Genomic DNA, 20113 nt, shown 5'->3' on the forward strand with positions numbered 1-20113 from the left:
TGGGCATAAACACTCCCTAGTCACTTGGGCTTACTCCAAGTCCAAGGATTTTTTTTAAGGTTCTAAAAAATGCTAGGTGCTAGTCAGGTGGTGGCGGATTTAAGTAAATTTATTAAATATTGTATAAATAAGTGCATAAGTATACTTCAAAAAAAATACATAATTGTATTGGATACGTAAATTGCAAAATAAAATGACATATATATACATAATAAAGTATCATAACATATTGAAAACATGAGGAACAAACCTATAATGAGTGTTTGTCCAAGTATTCAATAAGTTTCTTACATTTTATTGACAAAATAAAATGCAAAATGAAAGTTATCAATTTCTCGTCTAAGTCATAGACGCAATCTAGACGGGCTAGGGGGACGTGTAAGTGGATCTAACCTCATTTTCTTAAATTTTAAATGACTGGAGACTAATCAGAACGATGGTCAGTAATCTAGCGCCTAAACAGAGCCTATGCAGAGCTAAGAAGAGATTTTTAAAGTGGTTGGTCAATGCAAGTCCAAGGATTTAGATCCCCAACACTTGACCCAATGTGAACCCAAACCAAAATTCAAAAGACCAAAATCCAAAATGCAAACACCCAAATCTACTTTAAAAGGCGAAGAAGAAAAAGAAAAGTATAAAGGAGGAGAAAAAAATCACCGAAAACGCAAAATGGTAAAAAGTAGAGTACGCGCGCGACAAACGTCAAACTTGAGCTCAAGACCCGCCCTTCAATCCTATATAAATTCAGAATCCCCGCCGCCCGCAGCTTTTCAAGACTCAAAACTGAAACAGATAACAGAACACCGCAAACACCGGCAGCGGCACACAAAGCTCCACCGCTCGCTGCCCTTAGACTCTGCCTCATATTCCAACTCTCTTCTTCTTCTTCTTCTTCTTCTTGCTTTTGTATTCTCTGGGTCACTCTCTACGGTCAATACATTACAAGTTAAGGTTTTGGGTTTACTAAACCGCCATAAAGCTGCTTCCCTCATTGATAAGTTCTTCCTCAATGGCACTTCGTTTCGAGGTGGGTTTCGAAATCCAGGACCATGGTTTCTCTAACTGTTTTTTCTAATTCTTATAAATTTAAAGTTTGGAACTTTCTCGCCCCCAAAAGGCACCTTTTATTTTGTATTTTGCATAGGAATATGAATGGCTAAAAATCGATAAGCTCTTTATCTCCATTCATTCGAAATCGATACAATGTTTGTTGGTTCGTTGGGTTGTTTCTGTTTATTGATGTGGGAAGTTTGTTTTCTCTGTTTTGTAATTCAGGTTTTGGGGAGGTTTAACCGTGCTCGTGCAGCTAGACTGACCCTGCCTCACTTCGTGTGCCAGACACCGCTTTTCATGCCCGTTGGAACGCAAGGTTATTGCTTTAAATTTCATACATTTTGGTACTAAATAGAAGCTATTCCTCATGAGTAAATTAATCTTTCATCTGAGCTAATTAGCTTTCAATTCAATTGGTATTTGATATGTAAACGACTCAGGTATCGAGGATTTGTTGCTTCAGGAATATATTTTTGTGGGCTAGCTTTTGGTGCTGACATTTATAAAACATTATCAGTATGTGCATTGTGTGTAAAATCTTCAAACGTGTGTGAACACACACATTCATTTTCACTTCTATTGTCCAATATTCAATGGGTTGATAATTTTTTCTTTGTTCATATTAGATGTTGATGTGCATATATGAACAACATTCATGTATGCCCTTGGCTTTGTTGTATGGAGTAATCAATGATATGGATGAGGTTTTCTTGGTTTCAGGAACTATAAAAGGGTTGACAACTGAACAGCTTGAAGATATTGGTGCTCAAATAATACTTGGGAATACGTATCATTTGGCACTTCGTCCAACCTCCGAGCTTCTTGATGAGTTGGGAGGTCTCCATAAATTTATGAACTGGCCAAGAGCATTGCTTACTGATTCTGGTGGCTTTCAGATGGTTGGTTTCCCTCAGTATTACATATATGTTACATATTGATTTAATTTAATTGTTTCCACATATATAGTTTTGTTGATGTACTATTGAAAGACAAATCCATCTGGAACTACTTATGCAACACGTCCAATGGATGCTTGTGCATTTTGATGAATTTATTATCTAATCCTTCCGCCTCTTCCCCCTCCCTCTTTTCCATTCTCATTATCCAGGTTTGCCGCTAATTTATGATTCTTATTAGTTATATTGAACTTTATGTTACCATAGTTAAGCTTTCCCTTATTTAAGTATGTTGCATTTGTCCAGGAGGCATGGAACATGTCAGTATCTACTGTTCCAATGACTTGCTTACTTGCTTACTGTACTTTGTTAATAAATTACTTGACATATCAAAGATGGTGTTTTTAAATAGAGATATGGTTACTAGCCAACTTACTTTTTCTATTGTATGCTATGCTGGAAGTAGAACGGGCTTTCGTTCATAATGTGTAGGCCAGTTTTTGATAATTCTTCTAAGCTTTGATTGACGAACTCATGCTATTGGCTATGGTTGTTTTGTTGGCTAGTGTGCTGTTTTTGTGGACTCTTTTTTTCTGCATCAGTAATAATGTATGCAGTGAACTCTTACAATTCATTTTGTGTTTTCAGGTATCATTGTTGCATTTAGCTGACATCACTGAAGAAGGTGTAACATTTCAGGTAATCTCTTATTTTGTCAGTGTATTTTGTAGCTTGGGTGTTGCTGAATAATGATTGTGTAATTCACTCATGTTGAGCTATTATGGGTCACCGGATCAAGCTCTGTCAAAATTTTACAATCACCAACAAGTTGTCTCCAGTATCTTCTTTCATGAATGAAAGGAGAAACATAAATCACCGAATTTGATTGATTTGAAATGAAATGTAGGTATTTGTTGGGATGAACAAAGCCACTTTTGTGCAGTGAAAGAGTTACTGTCACCGATTATTTCTACTTTTGATTGCATTCCGAATATCAAATATATGTGAGTCATAGTGGCCAAATGCAATGGTGGACATGGGGAAAGAAGGGTGATGTTGTTCATGTTTGGTTTGGTGTACTTGGAGAGAACCGAACAGAACAGCTGAGGGCATGGAGATACCTCTATGCTTAACCTTTTGTGCTCTTAATTATTAGTGACTTGATTATCGTTTCAGCCACCTGCCCCAGTCTTAAGGGCCAATATGTCATTATAAACTTTCTAAACAATTGCATTTGAAGTAACTTTTCAATTGTTAGGAAAAGAGTGAGTGATGTAAATACTTTGTGTGGTCCATAATGCTACATTTTATTGGAAATGTGGGGTGAGGGGTTGATGGAGACGGTAATAAGCGGATATCATTTTGTTTTGCCAATGAACAAATATCTTTCGTAGATTACAATAATCGTTTCATACTTTGGAAAAATGTTGTGTATCAAACTTTAAAAATTCATTTTCTTATATTTTTGCATCTTATTTTGCATAGGTGGGCGTTGCCATTTATTCTATTTAAAAATCAACTCTTTGTTTATTGTCAATGCTATGTTACTTTTTTTTCATTTTGTACTTATATGATTCGTGCTGTTTTATTATGTGTATTCAAGAATATTGTTATTTTGCGTTTGTCCATAAGGTCCATAACTGGTTATTCGCCTACTTCAGTCACCAGTTGATGGAAAGCCAATGCTCTTGACACCTGAGGAGTCAATTCAAATCCAAGTATGTACATCTATTTCATTTTGGTTTTAGTTATCTGGGGGCAATTTTTGGGTTAATTAGCAAGGTCTTATCACCGGGTGTCTTTGAGGCATACTATGCCATTGAATGTCCTGCATAGAGATGTCATAATGATATCAATGTAGCACTAAGAGATGGAATTATAGAAAGAAGAGAAGGCAAAATAGAACAAACTTTTAGAAAAAAACCCATCATAGAACTTGTTACAGTAACATAATATTTCAGTACTAGTAAACTTCTGTTAGTTAATACTTCAATTCATAGATCTCATTAAGTGCTTCCCTCTACCTTCCCTTACGCACCTTCAATGATCCATGCAGAACAGAATTGGAGCAGATATTATTATGGCCCTCGATGATGTAGTCAAAACCACCACCACTGGTCCAAGAGTTGAGGAGGCTATGTATCGCACTATACGATGGATAGATAGATGCATTGAAGGTGAAATATGTTGTAGTGATGGCACTGGTGTTTCTTGTATATGTATATGCATGATGTGTATATGTTTACTCATACATAATCAACTCAGTGTGATAAGGCTATGCTGAAAATCTGCCATAAGGGCCTAGATTCCTAGAAGATTCATCCTTGGGCTTTAGAGCTACTGTGCAGTGCTAAGTTTATTCAATTAGGTGAAAGCCTGTTCTGATGGTCCAATTTAATTGTTAATAGCGAGTTTCTTACATTTACAACATCATGACTAGGCAAATTTCTCATAGTAGATTTATACGATATGTTATGCTTACATCCCAACCATTTCAATAGTTATCTTTGTGGAGCTGTTTCTTCTTCGGTTCCTTAGATCGCCAAGTCATCCATAATAGGTGTATGCATTCTTAGATTGTGCGTACCTCTTTCGTTTTATTGCCCTAGCTTCATTTGTTATCCTTTTGTGATGTTTATTGCATATTATTTGTTCTCCATTTTATGCTTTCGAGTCAGCTGGTCAGCATTGTTCTTATATCTGCATTGCTTTAATAACAGCTCACAAGAGACCAACGGAGCAGAACTTATTTGGTATTGTACAAGGTGGCTTAGATCCTGTACTAAGGTGAACTTCAACTGAACCTGTAATCTTCCTGCTTTATGTTGATTGTTTAGTGCATTTCTTTGTTATTACTCTGTTCCTTATACTAATAATATCTCTGTAACAACTAACAAATTGCTTTATGCCATGACTTGTGAACAGAGATATATGTGTTAGGGGCTTGGTGAATCGAAATTTACCCGGGTATGTGCTCTTTGGTGGCTGATTTGTTCTAGGTTGCTTTATCCAACACATTGATATCCCATTCTAGTTTTTGAAGTTAACCAATAATGATAATTGTTGAATTTGTAATATAGCTTATAATAAAGGGACTGGCTACAATACTTACATGTTTTTAATTTAATCACCATCTAACGGTCAGGTATAATTCATGTGAATATATGTATATAATACAATCATCATCTGACCGTAGGGTGGTGATTGTGTTGAATACATGCAGGCATTGTAGTCAAATGCCATAATAAAATAGTAACAATGCGTCTTGTATGTAAAAATGAACTATGACGCCACACATAGAGAATCTTCTTGCACCTGAGGTCCCGAGTTCGATTCCTTCTTCTCCAATACCGTTTGTATCAAGAAAAAAGAAAAGATAATAAGCGCAGCCTGCGGTACAAAAACACCATAAATATCCTGCATATTTAAAAATTTTGATCATTTATGTTATTCTCTTGGAAAGCTAAAGCTTATTAATTATATTTTGGAGTGTACTTCAAGTGTGGAGGAAAAAATTAAAAACTCTTCTTTTCTTTCCAACGGGAAAAAGAACTTTTCTGTATAGTTCCTTAATTTCAACTTTATTGGTTCAGACCCTCTGTGGAATTAGCAACTTGTTTTCACTTGTTTTAATAGTTAACTGGATTTGGAAAATTTTCCACTGAAGGGAAAATTTTGCAATACTACACATGCACTTCTGTTTCATATTGGTGGCGTGGTTAACTACTAATAGCAGCTGAAGTTTTCTTGTTGACAAAGTTTTCTTCTGTGACAGCTATGCTATTGGCGGTCTTGCTGGCGGTGAAAGTAAGGATTCATTTTGGCGTGTGGTTGCACAGTGCACTGCTGCATTGCCTGAGGAGAAACCACGATACGTTATGGTGCTGTAGACTTGTCGTTTTGACTACTTTCCTTTAGGTCTTTCTTTTATGTTTCCTAAGTCATGATATTTCTCGCACATCTTTCAGGGTGTTGGTTATCCGCTGGATATTGTAGTTTGCAGTGCTCTAGGTGCTGATATGTATGACTGCGTTTATCCTACACGTACTGCTCGCTTTGGTACAGCTCTTGTACCCGAGGTGATTACTTAAACATTGTGATCTACATGTTTACATTTTTATTGGATATATTTATGTATTCCGTCCGACTGTAGTTATTGGTTATCGTCATAAGTAGCTAATCTTGAACCATTACATCTATGATTTAAATACTCCTTTCATCAGGATGATTAGTTATTTATTTTAGTTGCTTACTAGAGAGAATGAATACACCCAAAAAATTAGTTATTTATTTTATGTGCTTACAAGAGCCCCTCTATGCGTGTGTGTATGTGTACTAAAGATTTTTATATGAACGATTTATATATTTGAACACTTCAATAAATAACCGTTGGATTGATGATGCCATCAAGTTTGCAACTAAGTTGTTTGGTCAGGATTATTAGTTTGAATTCTGAACTTCATATAGTCTTGTTGTTTCTTTCTTAATTAGAATGGGGGAATAATTTCGTATTAGATACAAATTTTAATTTCGTATTAGATAATTGTTTTAAAATTTGTTATTATATGAATGTGACAAATACGCTTACTTCTTTCAAAACTTCCGAACGAACTTTGTACTTTATAGTGCTCATGCTTGAAACAAGTTGGTGTTTTTTCAAACCTTTCCAGCTACTGTTTCATGTTTGCTAATGCACTTAGAACTGTGTCATGCAACGTTCATGCGGATATTGCCAATCAAGTGTACTTTTATTAGGCGCCTCTATACGGTATAAAGGGGACTAAATTTTCTGTTGATATGTGGATGCATAGCTCAACCGTAGGAAAAATATCTTATGTGATGTTTATTTCAGGGAGTGCTGAAACTCAAACACAAAGCGATGGCTGAAGATACCCGTCCTGTTGATCCTACATGCGATTGTATGGTACGCATAAATGGGCCAATCTTTTGCTTGAAATACTACTGCGGAAGTTGATTAAGGATGCATAACTGCTTCATTCAATTTCTTCAAATGTAGGTCTGCAAAAATTATACTAGAGCTTACATTCATTGCCTGGTTACAAAAGATGCTATGGGATCTCAGCTTCTATCATATCACAATTTATATTACATGATGAAGGTTAGAACACAAAAGTACTTATAGTATATTTTCCCATAAATTTTTTCATATACAATATATAACTAAAACTCTCCCGCCCGCTCTTGTTTCCCTTTTTAAATGCAGCTAAGTAGAAATCTGCACTCTTCAATAATCGAAGGAAGGTTTCCAGAGTATGTTTGCCTTTGCTTTACCCTTCTCAACCGTGGTCTTTATTTGTTGTGTGATATACTTACCGGCATTAATTTTATTATCTGTCGAAGTTATTTCCCCGGCAAGATGTTAATATGCATAACTGTCATTTTGCCTATATTTTTTTTCTATTGAATTTCTCACTTGTTCTTCTTGTTGCTAGAGTAACCCTTTTATATTTTTGTTTTACTTTTTTTGTGTGCAGGTTTGTATGCAACTTTCTGCAACAAATGGTATTTTCTTTACACGCCCTTCGTCTTTTTATATCTGCTTGTCCAAATTTTCAATCTCTCTCTCTCTCTCTCTCTCAACATATTCCTGGTGCACCCAACATTTAGCATTCATATAATCATCCTCGAGGAGAAGTTGAAAATTATATATTTGATAAACGATAATGTAATTAGCCAAAATTATGTAATCTCCATATAGCGTTTCTAACAAAAATCGAATGTTCTTGCGAATAATGTTAAAAGGAAAAGTTAAAAAACGATATTGCACCAACCATTTTCAGAATCACTACTCTCTTCTAGTTGTCTACCATGCCATTTGCTATTGGTATAAAACGATTGTGTATACAACGATTCTCTCGTTTCTTCTCTGTTATTGTTTGCTTAGAGAGCCTTGTGCTTTTGTTTCCCCTATGTGCAATACCTACCACATATTTTTGAAATGTGTCACATCTTATTGTCTTGTAGTTTCCGAAAGGTGATGTGCCCGAGTGGGTGTGTGATGCCATGGAGGTTGCTGGAATCGATATTTCTTCCTGCTGCACTCCATTTTCATCGTCCCAAGATTAGAAGTAGGAATTTACAGCGCACACAGGTTCGGCTTAATCAAATTTTGCTAGAGAAGAGGTTGACATTGAAGAAAGGTAAACTAGGTAAGGGAGGCGTAAAATTGTTTGCCCTTGATTTGTTTCACTAGAAATTACAGGATGGTCTCCTCCAATTTTGTCTCTACTAATTGGTCAAACACAGAGCAGCTAAAAACTGCAAGATTTAGAGTGCTGGAAATTTGTTTTAGAATAGCACCTAACAAAGATTACCTTTCCATTTTTGTTCCCTGTCTTCACTTCTTGTAACTTAAAACAATATGAAATCAAATGCAGTTAAAGTACTAAAGCTTGTATTGTGAAATTTAAAATTTTTGTTCTTTGGTCCTTGCGTGGCCCAATTACATACCGACACATGTGGTTAGGTGGATCTCTTTCTCATTTTAAAATTTCTTTTCTTAGAGTCTCATTTCACATGTAAATACCTCAGTGAACATATGTCTAGATGAGAGAAACTTACCTACAATAGAGATGTCATTGTGGCAGTATCTTGAGTCAATCATGCACTGCCATGCACTACTGTAGTGTATCCAAACATGGTAGTGCATGCTTGATTTGGGATACCGCAGTAGATGCATTCCTATTGTATGGAATGGAGATGATCATAACCTCAAAACACAATAAGGCTGGAAATTCATATCATTTCTAGATTGAAATTTGAGAACTTGACTCAACAGGGAAGGGAAAATCTGACTGTGGCAGAAGTGAGACTTTGGGACCAAGTGCCCTTAATCCCAGTGGCACAAATGAAGTGTCCCACAAGGAACCTATTTCTTGTTGGCATGTTATGGCAGAACCCAACCTGCAAGGCAACCAGATCAGACTTTAAGGGAAACCTACCCCTTGTCCTCTACCTAAATCCATTGAAACTGAGAGAATGAATGTGCCTTCCTCTCCTTTAATGGGTGCTCCACATAGCCAACAGAAGTTGAGCAACTGTTGGATAATTAAAGCCATGGCTTGCGTCCATTTTCTTATCCATATTTTTGTTTCAATTATATTCAATCAAATGTTTTTTCTTTACGCTTTAAAATTTTAAATGACTAAACAGTTTCAATTTAATATTTAGGATGAAGAACCTAACACTAAATCACATTATCGAGTTAGCCCTAAGAAGGATGTGCATTTAAAAAAAAAAAAAAATTAGGGAAATTGACCATTATAGAAAGGGGAATTGAGACATTGTCTATATTGTTGTTTGTGTCTATATTTCCATTTCAGCTAAACACTTTTGAAATTATAGGATAATGGCCAATTTCTCAAAAAAAAAAAAAAAAAAAAAAAAAAAAAAAAAAAAAAAAAAAAAAAAATCTATGAAGGATATGCCCTTTCATCTCTGAGTTATAACCCTTTACATCTCAATATTATTTCCTAAAACTGATACTTTGGTTTAGAATCACCTTATACTGACCATGTACAGTTACACCTCTATAAATTAATAGCCTTGAAACTACAAAAAAATTATTAGTTGAGCAAAATATTAAATAATTGGTAAATTAATAAGTTATTAATTTAGATTCTCGTTTAACGAACTAACAATTCTATTGTTTAGCCAAGTCAAACTCATGAATCTACCGTCTTTAGAAATCAAGCTTAATGAAAACGGTGCCCAAGAGTACTGATAAAGTATTTTCCTGTCCCCATTTGGTACGCTGATGCTGACAGTGACACATCTCCAGCAACAACATTATTCTGGCTAGAAGGAGGTCTTTCCGGCTCGTACACAAGCTGGATTCCGAACTCCTTCACCCGACAAAAAGTACGCATCTCCACCGAAACACGTATTTGGTCCCCATCCTCGAATTCATTGTTTCCAAATCGAAAATGGCTAAGCCACAACACATCTTCCTTCTCAGTTGGCTCACCTATTGTGAGTGGCCAATAGGTCCACATGAGAGCCTTCGTCTGATTACTAACTTCAATCAAATTGTTTACACTGGCTTTAATCTGATGTTCATTTCTGGCATATAAAACGCCTACATTCAAGCCTTGGATTTTGAGATTAGGATGTGAAGGTGCAATAACTGACAGCACAGATGTCTGTATTGTGGAGTCAAATCCATCTGGAATCTTGCTTGCATGAAGGAATATGCTATATATGCCACACTCATAGACTGCCTGTTTCATCAAGAATCCACAATTCAAATTTAATTATTCAAATAGTTAGGCCCAACTAATTCATATATATAATAATTAGAACTATACATGAGAGAGGAGACCAGAGAAAGACCTGGACAGGAACCTTCCTGCTAGTACCGGTCAAGTGGTTGAGCATTTCGACATCAGTGCTTGCTATGGATTTCAAATCGAACAGTCCCATATATCTTGTCATTTCTATGTCAGCGCTTCTCAACGTTTTTATATTCAACAAGCTTCCAATTTCAACTAACCGACCGCAACCCCAAAAAGTGGTTATGAATGGTTTCAACAAGTTTGGTAAATTTTTTAATCTTTTCAATGATGTACAACTACCTGCTTGCAAACTTTTCAACCTTGCTGGGAGCTCTGGAAGCATTTCGAGGTTTGTGCAATTATATAACAAAAGAGTGTCGAGCATAATAAGACTCTTCATGTTTTGTGGTAGGCACAAAATTGGGTTACCACTTAGATCCAAATACTTCAATGAAGATATTGTACACAGATCATTGGGAACCTCTGACAGATTGCAACAAGACAGCTTTAAGCTTCCCAAACAACGCGGTAAACTTGCCAGTGAGAAACTGGTTGATTGAAGAGTCTTTCCCGTCCATGCCCACATCCACCAAGACCTGATTGGTGTCCATGATAAAGTTGACAACAGTCTAGGTTTATTCATATCCCCAGATATCGCGTGTACATGAATTACCGTGGCACTGTCATGAAGCACAAGCTTTGAGCAACCGCTAAGAATAAGTTTCTCAAGAGACCTCAACCAGTTCATTCTTTTTGGAAGCTTCATAAGGCTTTTGCAGTCTTTTAGATTCAAGAAAACAAGTTTCCCCAAGTTTCCAATGGATTCATCAACATCAACCAAATTAATGCAATCCTTAAGAATTAGTTTCTCAAGGTTAGGGAGTCCAGACAAGTCAGAGGTTGTCCTAAGACCATGTGAATGACTGAGATTAAGGATTTTCAATCTTGTAAGAATCTGTATCAAAGTGAAGTCATTAGTTGCTATGAATACAGTTTAATTTCACTGAAATCTATTGTTATTTGTGTGTATTGAGAGAGAGAGAGAGAGAGCACAGGAGAGATTAGAACATACCTTGGTTCCTTTCCAAATATGTTGCAGACTGCTGTACCGTAAGTCAAGAACAACTAGATGTTCCATACAAAAATTGGATGGTATTGATTTTAAAGAGAATCCTCGCCAAGACAGCCATATTAATTTTTTTGGAAAATCTTCATAGCTTCCACTCAACTTTACATTATCAAGCAGAAGTAGTTCAAGATTGAGCATCTCTGTAAATGCCTTTGTTTCGAAACCTACCTCATTTGTCGGAGATGAATCTGTTGGGAGAAAGTGGAGCATGAGGCCCTTGACAATTCTCGTACCCTGCTAACAAATAAGAACATTGGATAAGTTACCATGCAGAACACCATTGCAAATATATACACATAAAATTCATGTTTCTTACCGTTAATTTTGTCAAAACGTCAAATGCATCTTTGTGCCACAGTCTAGTGCGTTTTCCAGGGTCCTCAGGTGATTTTTCATGAATTATTGCCCTTCCCATGTCTTGAAGTAATTGATGCACGATTAACTTCTTGTGGACATTAATTTCCACAAGGCATCTATCAACCAGATGTTGAAGTCCAACCTCTGTGGTAAAATCACATTCGTCAAGGATTGTAGTTGTAAAATCCTTGTCCTTTCCCACAAAGAAATAGGCTATATGGAGGAATAAACGTTGATCATGGTCTTGTAAAGAATCAAAACTTATGCAAAGAATCTTTTGAATTTTTCCCTCAGTAATCACGTCTAAGTTGTGTAATGCATTTTTCCATACATCTGCTGTTTTTCCAAATAGAGAAGATCCCAGAACTTGAAGAGCTAATGGAACCCCTCCACAATGTTCAACCACGGGTCTTGAAAGCTCCATATAACCTTCTTGAGGATGGGGTTGTCGAAAGGCATGCCAATTGAAAAGCTCAAGCGATTCATCCTCATGCAATCCTTCAACCTTAAACCTTACAACTTCATGATCCTTCAACAAATGTTCATGTCTAGTTGTTATTATAATTTTACTTCCAGGATGGAACCAGTCTCGCATTCCAATTATTGCATTGAACTGTTCCGAGTTCTCCACATCATCAAGAACAATAAGAACTCTTTTGCAACGTACAACACGTTTGATCTTTACTATACCTTCATTAAGGTTGTATATTTCTTCCATTTTCCCCTTTTGGATATCTGAAAGAAGGTTCCTTTGTAAGTGAACAAAACCATTGGCTGGTTTGGAAGTTTCCCTAATATCTGAAAGAAAGCTGCTAGCTTGAAATTTATGGGAGTTCTGGTTATAAGCAATTTTAGCAATGGTGGTCTTCCCTATTCCACCCATTCCATGGATGACAGCTACTCCAACATCATTTGATCCATCTTCCAGCCACATGTTTAGGCTTTCCACATAATAACCTCTTCCGATCACAAAGGGATCAACTCTTAATCTCCTAGTCGTCATGTAGTCCAGTTCATTTCCAATCGCTTTAACAATATCTTGAATAAACTGCGACTCGTACCTATATATTATGGATGTCAAAATATTTGAGGCACAATAAGTTCTTTCTTTTCAGACCAAAAGAAAAAACACGAGAGTTATTTATTTATTAATTTTTTTTTCAAAAAAAAAAAGAAAAAAAAAAAAAAAAAGAAAAGATAAACTTTCACAAACTTGAGACTAGCATCTGATCTACTTGACTGAAAATAGGAGAGAATGAAAAGTTACCGTTCTCTTAAAACCATCCCTCCCAAGTCTGCAACATCTCTAAGAGCTCGCCTCCACTCCTCCACCTTGTCTATCTCGTCCTTGAAGCGCTCTTCATGTCTAGTAAATGATTCTGCAAAACTGCCCGTCTGCTTCCTGACATCTGATGGTTCCACATCATAGAAAACAGGCATAACCATGTGTCCATCTGTTCTTTTACGTTCCATGATGAGAGCAAGTTCATTCAGGCACCACCTGGAAGAGGCGTAGTCCTTGGAGAAAACAATGACTGATACTCGTGACTCTTGTATTGCTGTCTGTAGTTCCTGTTCAATGTTTGCTCCTCTCTCAATTCCATCATCATCTCTAAAAGTGTGGATTCCTGCCGACTCCAAAGCATGGTAGAGGTGATCTGTAAAGTTCTTGCGTGTATCTGCGCCTCTGAAACTCAAGAAGGCATCATACGTGCACCGGTAGGAGGACGAAGAAGCATTCTTCTGCTGCTCGGTGCTCATAGCTATTGAATAGTCTTTCTGTAGCAGTGAATGCATGAAGAAGAGTTTATTATATATTAATGGGAATGCAAATTGAGAATATATTCTCCAGCTACCAAACACATCTGATTTAACAATGATATGCAAATCATATTACAGGTCTAATTTTGGAAGTATGTAAGAAATGATAAACATAATAATAGTGCAAGAGACACCAGTTATTGGTTAACAAGTCACAATGCAAATTCTTATTTGTTGTAGAATGTGAACAGAAAACGCATTGAAACATTGCCATAAAATTTGGGATCTAAAAAATTGATGCAAAAACTAATAAGTTGATGGCTCTAGTATTACTCAAATAACAACAACAACAACAAAACCTTTTCCCACTAAGTGGGGTTAGCTATATGAATCCTAGAACGCCATTACACTCGGTTTTGTGTCATGTCTTCCATTAGATCCAAGTACAAAGTCTTTTCTTAGAATATCTTCCAAAATCTTTCTAGGTCTTCCTCTACCCATTCGGCCATGAACCCTTGTCCTGTAATCGCATCTTCTAACCGGAGTGTCAGTAGGCCATCGTTTACATGCCCAAACCACCGTAACCAATTTTCTCTAATCTTTCCTTCAATTTCAGCTACTCCTATTTTACCTCAGATATCCTCATTCCTAATCTTATTCTTTCTCGTGTGCCCACACATCCAATGAAGCATTTTCATCTCTGCTACACCCATTTTAAGTACGTGTTGATGCTTCACCATCCAACATTCCGTGCCATAAAGCATTGTCAGCCTTATTGCCGTCCTATATAATTTTTTCTTGAGCTTAAGTGGCATATGACGGTCACACAACACATTGGATGCACTTTTCCACTTCATCCATCCAGCTTGTATTCTATGGTTGACGTCTCCATCCAACTCTCTGTTCTTTTGCAAGATAGATCCTAGGTAGTGAAAGTGGTCGCTCTTTGGTACTTCCTGATCTTCAATCCTCACCCCTAACTCATTTCAGCCTCTGTTTGCACTGAACTTGCACTCCATATACTCTGTCTTCCACCTACTTAGGCGAAGACCCTTGGATTTCAACACTTCTCTTCAAAGGTTAAGCTTCGCATTTACTCCTTCTTGAGTTTCATCCATCAACACTATATCGTCTGCGAAAAGCATGCACCAAGGAATATCATCTTGAATATGTCCCGTTAACTCATCCATTACCAATCCAAAAAGGTAAGGACTTTAAAAATGAGCCTTGATGTAACTCTATAGTTATGGGGAAGTTTTTGATTTGTCCTTCATGAGTTCTTACGACAATCCTTGCTCTATCATACATATCCTTGATAGCTTGGAGATATGCTATTCATACTTATTTATTCTCTAAAATCCTCCAAAGAATGTCTTTTGGGACCCTATCATACATTTTTTCCAAATCTATAAAAACCATGTGCAAATCCTTTTTCATATCTCTATATATTTTCATTGATTTTCGTAAGAGATAGATTGCCTCCATGGTTGAGTGTCCTAGCATGAACCTGAAGTGGTTGTCCAAGACCTGTCTCTTGCCTCAGTCTATGCTCAATTACTCTCTCCCAGAACTTCATTGTATGACTCATTAACTTAGTACCCCTATAGTTCATGTAATTTTGTACATTGCCCTTATTCTTGTAAATAGGCACCAAAGTGCTCTTTCGTCACTCATTTGGCATCTTCTTCGTTTTCAAAATCCTACTGAAAAGGTCTGTGAGCCATGCTCTACCCGTCTCTCCCAAGACTTTCCACACTTCGATCGGTATATCATTTGGGCCCACTGCTTTTCTATGCTTCATCTTTTCAAAGTTACAACCACTTCTTCCTTCCTAATTCGACAGCAAAATGAGTAGTTTCCACACTCTTTTGAGTTACTCAACTCCACCAAAGAAGTACTCTTTTCATGTCCATCATTGAAAAGATTATGAAAATAACCTCTCCATCTGTCTTTGACCGCGTTCTCTGTAGCAAGAACTTTTCCATTCTCATCCTTGATGCACCTCACTTGGTTTAGGTCTCTAGTCTTCTTTTCCCTTACTCTAGCTAGTTTATAGAAATCCAACTCTCTTTTGGTATCTAGTCGCTTATACATATTGTCAAAAGCCGCTAGCTTAGCTTCTCTCACAACTTTCTTCGCCCCATTCGCTATTCTATACCTTTCACCATTTTCTTTGGTCATATCCTTATATAAGACTTTACAACATTCCTTCTTAGCCTTAACCTTTGTCTGTACCTCCTCCTTCCACCACCAAGATTCATTTTGGTGTGGAGCAAAGCCCTTGGACTTTCCTATCCTTTTTGCTACTTTTCGAATACTACTAGCCATGATTCTCCTTTGCACTAGCTCTCTTAGAGCCCTTGCAATCGATCTCTTTACCACTCATTTTGTGGATTGTCACTTCAATGAGACAGTCTTCCTGCCGTTAAGGGGAGGGGAGATAAGAACGTCAACATTCTTATAGAATGATGTGAATTTGCATGGACGCTGCTCACTGTGTCTCATCTTGATCCCTGTACTGCACAAGTTTGATAAGCAAGTGCGATGAATTCTAGCTTTCAGAATGTTGCTCCAGACGCATTCCTCTGATCTAGCAAAAGTGACGAGATCATATACCAGCTGCAAACATGCCTGTAAGGAAAGACGTATTTAACGGACGCCAAGTCAACATCCCCAAAGGGTGTGCAGCCCCTAAAGGACGATTTGGTATACCCGTGGATAGCTAATCAATCTGTCTTGGCCTGAAGTACGACAGATCACTCGGTTCATAGGATTCACATCCCTAAAAGAGGAAGATCACGACACACATTGAAATCCATACTCGATCGTTGTCTCAAATCATTTCCATCTCATGAGATTAATCTGGATTACTCAAGAGACTTGGAATTCTTGGTCCAGTATACTAGTTTGGATGAGATTATCATCGATGATATTTTCACTTATATGGTAGTTACCGACATAAATGAAAAATGACGATATCAAACCATGTTTTGTTGATTAGTGACAACGTAGAAGTGATTGGACAACCAAAATTACAATCCGGGTTAAATTCCTTACCAACGTAGAAGTGATTGCTCCAGACGCATTCCTTTGATCTAGTTAAAGATACGAGATCATATACTAGCTGCAAACATGCATGTAAGGATAGACGTACTTAACAGACGACAAGTCAACATCCCCAAAGGCTGTGCAGCCCCTAAAGGACAGTCTGGTATACCGACGGATAGCCAATCAATTTGTCTCGGCCTAAAGTACGACAGATCACTCGGTTCATAAGATTCACATCCCTAAAAGAGGAAGATCACGACACACATTGAATCCATACTCAATCGCTGTCTCAAATCTTTTCCATCTCATGAGATTAATCCGGATTACTTTGGAGACTTGAAATTCTTGGTCCAGTACATTAGTTTGGATGAGATAATGGAATTGAAATGAGATTATCATTGATGATGTTTTCACTTATATGGTAGATATCGACATAAATGAAAAATGACGATATCGAACCGTGTTTCGTTGATTAGTGACAACATAGAGGTGATTGGATAATCAAAATTACAATCCAGGTTAAATTCCTTACTAAAGTGGGTTTTGCACTCGTAGTTCCTACACTGCCAAGGTAACCCTGTTGTGTTACAAGTGGGAAAGGAAGTGTAATGAGATGAATGAAATAGTGTGATATGATGCACCCGCCCTACGACCCAAGGTTTTCCTCAAACGCCTTGTGATTGATTGCAGCATTATGAAATGTGGTTAGTGTTTCTCCATGGAGATATTGTTACGGATATTTACATGTAAGTTCCCGAATAAATTACATGGATTGGAAGAGCTTGAGAAAACTGCCTTGCATCTTAAGATGAAATTTGAGATGAAGGATATTGGGAAAACTCGTTTATGCCTTGACCTGAAGTTCAAGCATTGTTCTGATGGTACTCTGGTCTACCAGTCGAACTTACCCTGAAGGTGTTACCTTTGAGTATACCTATGATTTTCCAACGCTATATGCAAATGAGACCCTTGAAAAGGTTATGGAATCCAAAGTTTCATATTTGAGTTCAACTCTGCGCTTTGTTGTATTTAGCTCATTGCATTAGACATGACATCCCCTTCGCTGTTGATCTATTGGTAAAGATGCAACACTGAGCCCATACGCAGCCACTGAATTGTTTTAAAGACAATTTTCCGCTACCTTGAAGGTACACCGAATTTAGTCTAATCCCAATGCATCCCAAGCGAATCTGATCGCCTAGTCCTCAGAATGATGATTGCCTTGTTTGTTATGCTGACACTGGTTACTTATCAAACCTGCACAAGGCACATCCCCAAATGGTTATTTCTTTACTATTAGTGATATCGCAATGTCTTGGAGGTCCACGATATGACCTTAGTTGCGAAATCTTCGAATCGTTCCAAGACTCACTGCACTTCACGATACCACACGTGAGACATGGTTAGGAGTTCTTGTTGAGCACATTCAAAGTACCTGCGATGTTTTCATCCATTGTTGAGTCCCGACGACGATTCATAAAGACTATGTCGCATGTATCAACCCGACCAAGACATGATACATCAATGAAGTTAACGCCAAAACATATTGCGTCTACTCCACATCAGCAAACTATTCATATGTAATGCTTGTAGTTCCCATTTGGAAGTTTTGTCAAACTCAGGGAGAGTATCCAAAAGTATACTCACTTGATCTTATTGCACTCTTTTTCGCTACGATTAGGAACATTTTTCCCACTAGGTTTTGACAAGGCACCCATCCTGGGTTGGTTATACCCTTGTGAGCTATTCTACTTGCGTCCAGAAGATGTATAGTTTTGACTTAATGCAACTTCTCATTTTTCTTCTTATTCTATGAGTTTTTCTCCCATCTTGGGTTTTACCATAGCGAGGTTTTGTGAGTTTTACGTTTTATGCATTATTCCATTGATCTAAGACTTGCATTTGCTCATTGTGTCTACAACTTCATCAACTTCATCGGTGAAGACCTAATGCGCCATTTGTTTGAGTATTTACATACTCAAGGAGGAGTGTTGTAGTCTTATTAGATTAGGAATGTAATTGTGTGTATTGAAACCCCAACCCCCCATCGCCACCTTCTTATCACCCACAATGAAACCCCTAAAGATCTCAGCCATCAATGTCCGTTTCCCGACCTTTCGCTGGCCACACAATAGCTCTCTTCCATGCAGTCCTTCTAACATGTTCGAATTATGCCGAAATCGTTGATGTGTCGAATCTAATTGTGTTGGACTATATGTTAATAATACCATTAATTTTTCCAAAAAAAGAAAAAAAAATATATTGACATGTTTCTTTTGGGTTTTTTAATCATGGGTTGTTGGGAATAATGTTTTAATTTTCAAATTGTTGTGGGTGGTAAGGGAGGTGGTGGTGGGGGTTGGGGAGGTTAGAAACTGGGTGGTTGAGATTTGAAGAAATAGGATGGCTGGAGTTATTTATTGCTAAATTATTATTATTTTCTTTTTGTTCTTATTAGGTGTAGAAAGAGAATTATTTGGTACATTTGGAATTTCAAAATAAAAAATAATAAATTAGGTGCAGAAAGAGGATAAATGAATCTAAATAAAAATTTTCGAAAAGATATCAGATAAAGTTAAAGCGTCTAATCAAAATTTAGAGAACTTGAATAATAAACTAAAAAACCAACAAATGTTTAATTATAATATGTAACGCTTGAATCTAACTATGTCAATAAGGGATATTATGTGGATTTCATTGGATAAGTTTATGATTTATTTCATAAACAAAAGAAGATGACCCATTGGCTTACAAAAAAATTTCATAGGAAAATATTAAAAAGAAAAATAAAGATAAGAAAGCAAGAGGATCCAAAGTCAATGCATTGACTCATCGGCCATGAGGATTTCAATTGAAAGCTAATAATACAAGCAGATCTATGTTTTAGCAAGAGGGGAGCTTGGAGATACCTCGCACACACGCTGAAAGCTGTGAGTTTTCATCCTGCCGGCAAACTGTTGGATGAAAGTCCCAACTAGTTTCTTCAAAAAGACACTGTGAAATGGACGATTTCACAAATCGAATTTTGCCTCACTCGCAACTTTAAGTTGATAACTATAGTTCCTCTCCACCATGCTCAACTTTCCAAGGATCTGAATGGGCGCCACTCTCAAGATTTGATGAAGAAGGGGAGGTGGGAGATGATCATGCTACCAGACAAGCTCAAGAAGAAGGACGAGAGCTTCTTGTTTCCTCTCTCTTTTTTTTTTTCTTTTTTTTGTTTTGTTTTGTTTTGGGTAAGTGAGGGTGGGGAAACCCAAACAAACCAATAAATTCAGCAGATGTAAGGTCCAAACGCGTTTTACACGAAATTTCAGTAGTCATTTTTTATACTCAGTCGTATAAGAAAATTCAATCATTTATGGGAAATGCTACGGGAACTAGCTGAAAACGCGTCGCTCTGGACTCTCCACCGACGTATGCCTCCTCTTTAAAAAATTGAATATTGCATGTGTCCCGCCACTAAGATCATCTTCATTGGCCTAAAACTTAAAAATATTTGGTCCAAAAAATTTAGGTTTTAGCTCAGAAATAGCTTTTCTGCTCCAACCCTCCTGGCCTAAAATTTTAGCCCG

The 20113-nt window shown here is 37.2% G+C and overlaps 2 protein-coding genes across 4 annotated transcripts in view; one reads left to right on the plus strand and one right to left on the minus strand.

Moving 5' to 3' along the window:
- Window positions 1-639: 639 nt before the first annotated feature.
- On the plus strand, window positions 640-8360 carry LOC137717735 (uncharacterized). Its single transcript, XM_068457200.2, has 15 exons — window positions 640-1027; window positions 1276-1369; window positions 1774-1952; window positions 2598-2648; window positions 3611-3667; window positions 4006-4126; window positions 4670-4736; window positions 4875-4916; window positions 5725-5830; window positions 5918-6028; window positions 6802-6873; window positions 6967-7068; window positions 7174-7220; window positions 7445-7472; window positions 7935-8360. Exons 1-15 carry the CDS (start codon window positions 1010-1012, stop codon window positions 8034-8036), a joined length of 1197 nt encoding a protein of 398 aa, XP_068313301.2. The 5' UTR covers window positions 640-1009; the 3' UTR covers window positions 8037-8360.
- Window positions 8361-9535: 1175 nt separating this feature from the next.
- The window catches only part of LOC137727105 (disease resistance protein RPV1), a 53943-nt gene continuing 43365 nt past the window's right edge, over window positions 9536-20113 (minus strand). Inside the window, exons 1-6 of one of the 3 annotated variants that reach the window (XM_088686237.1) lie at window positions 19448-19787; window positions 12997-13508; window positions 11689-12790; window positions 11316-11606; window positions 10302-11198; window positions 9536-10189 (exon numbers count right to left, since the gene is read on the minus strand). In XM_088686237.1, coding sequence (XP_088542363.1) covers window positions 9665-10189; window positions 10302-11198; window positions 11316-11606; window positions 11689-12790; window positions 12997-13508; window positions 19448-19480 — 3360 coding nt within the window. In that variant the 5' untranslated portion in view covers window positions 19481-19787 and the 3' untranslated portion in view covers window positions 9536-9664. Of the gene's footprint in view, window positions 10190-10301; window positions 11199-11315; window positions 11610-11688; window positions 12791-12996; window positions 13509-19447; window positions 19788-20113 lie in introns of those variants that run through there. The other 2 variants (XM_088686236.1, XM_088686238.1) reach the window with 2 other exon arrangements.

The sequence above is a fragment of the Pyrus communis genome, chromosome 15 (assembly GCF_041283825.1).
Source record: "Pyrus communis isolate YQ-2024b chromosome 15, ASM4128382v1, whole genome shotgun sequence".
Lineage (NCBI taxonomy): Eukaryota > Viridiplantae > Streptophyta > Magnoliopsida > Rosales > Rosaceae > Pyrus > Pyrus communis.

Coding starts and splice junctions, on each gene's coding strand:
- LOC137717735 (XM_068457200.2), top strand. Junction 4,917..5,724: donor GTGAATCGAAATTTACCCGG/GTATGTGCTCTT, acceptor CTTCTGTGACAG/CTATGCTATTGGCGGTCTTG. Junction 6,029..6,801: donor GTACAGCTCTTGTACCCGAG/GTGATTACTTAA, acceptor TGTTTATTTCAG/GGAGTGCTGAAACTCAAACA.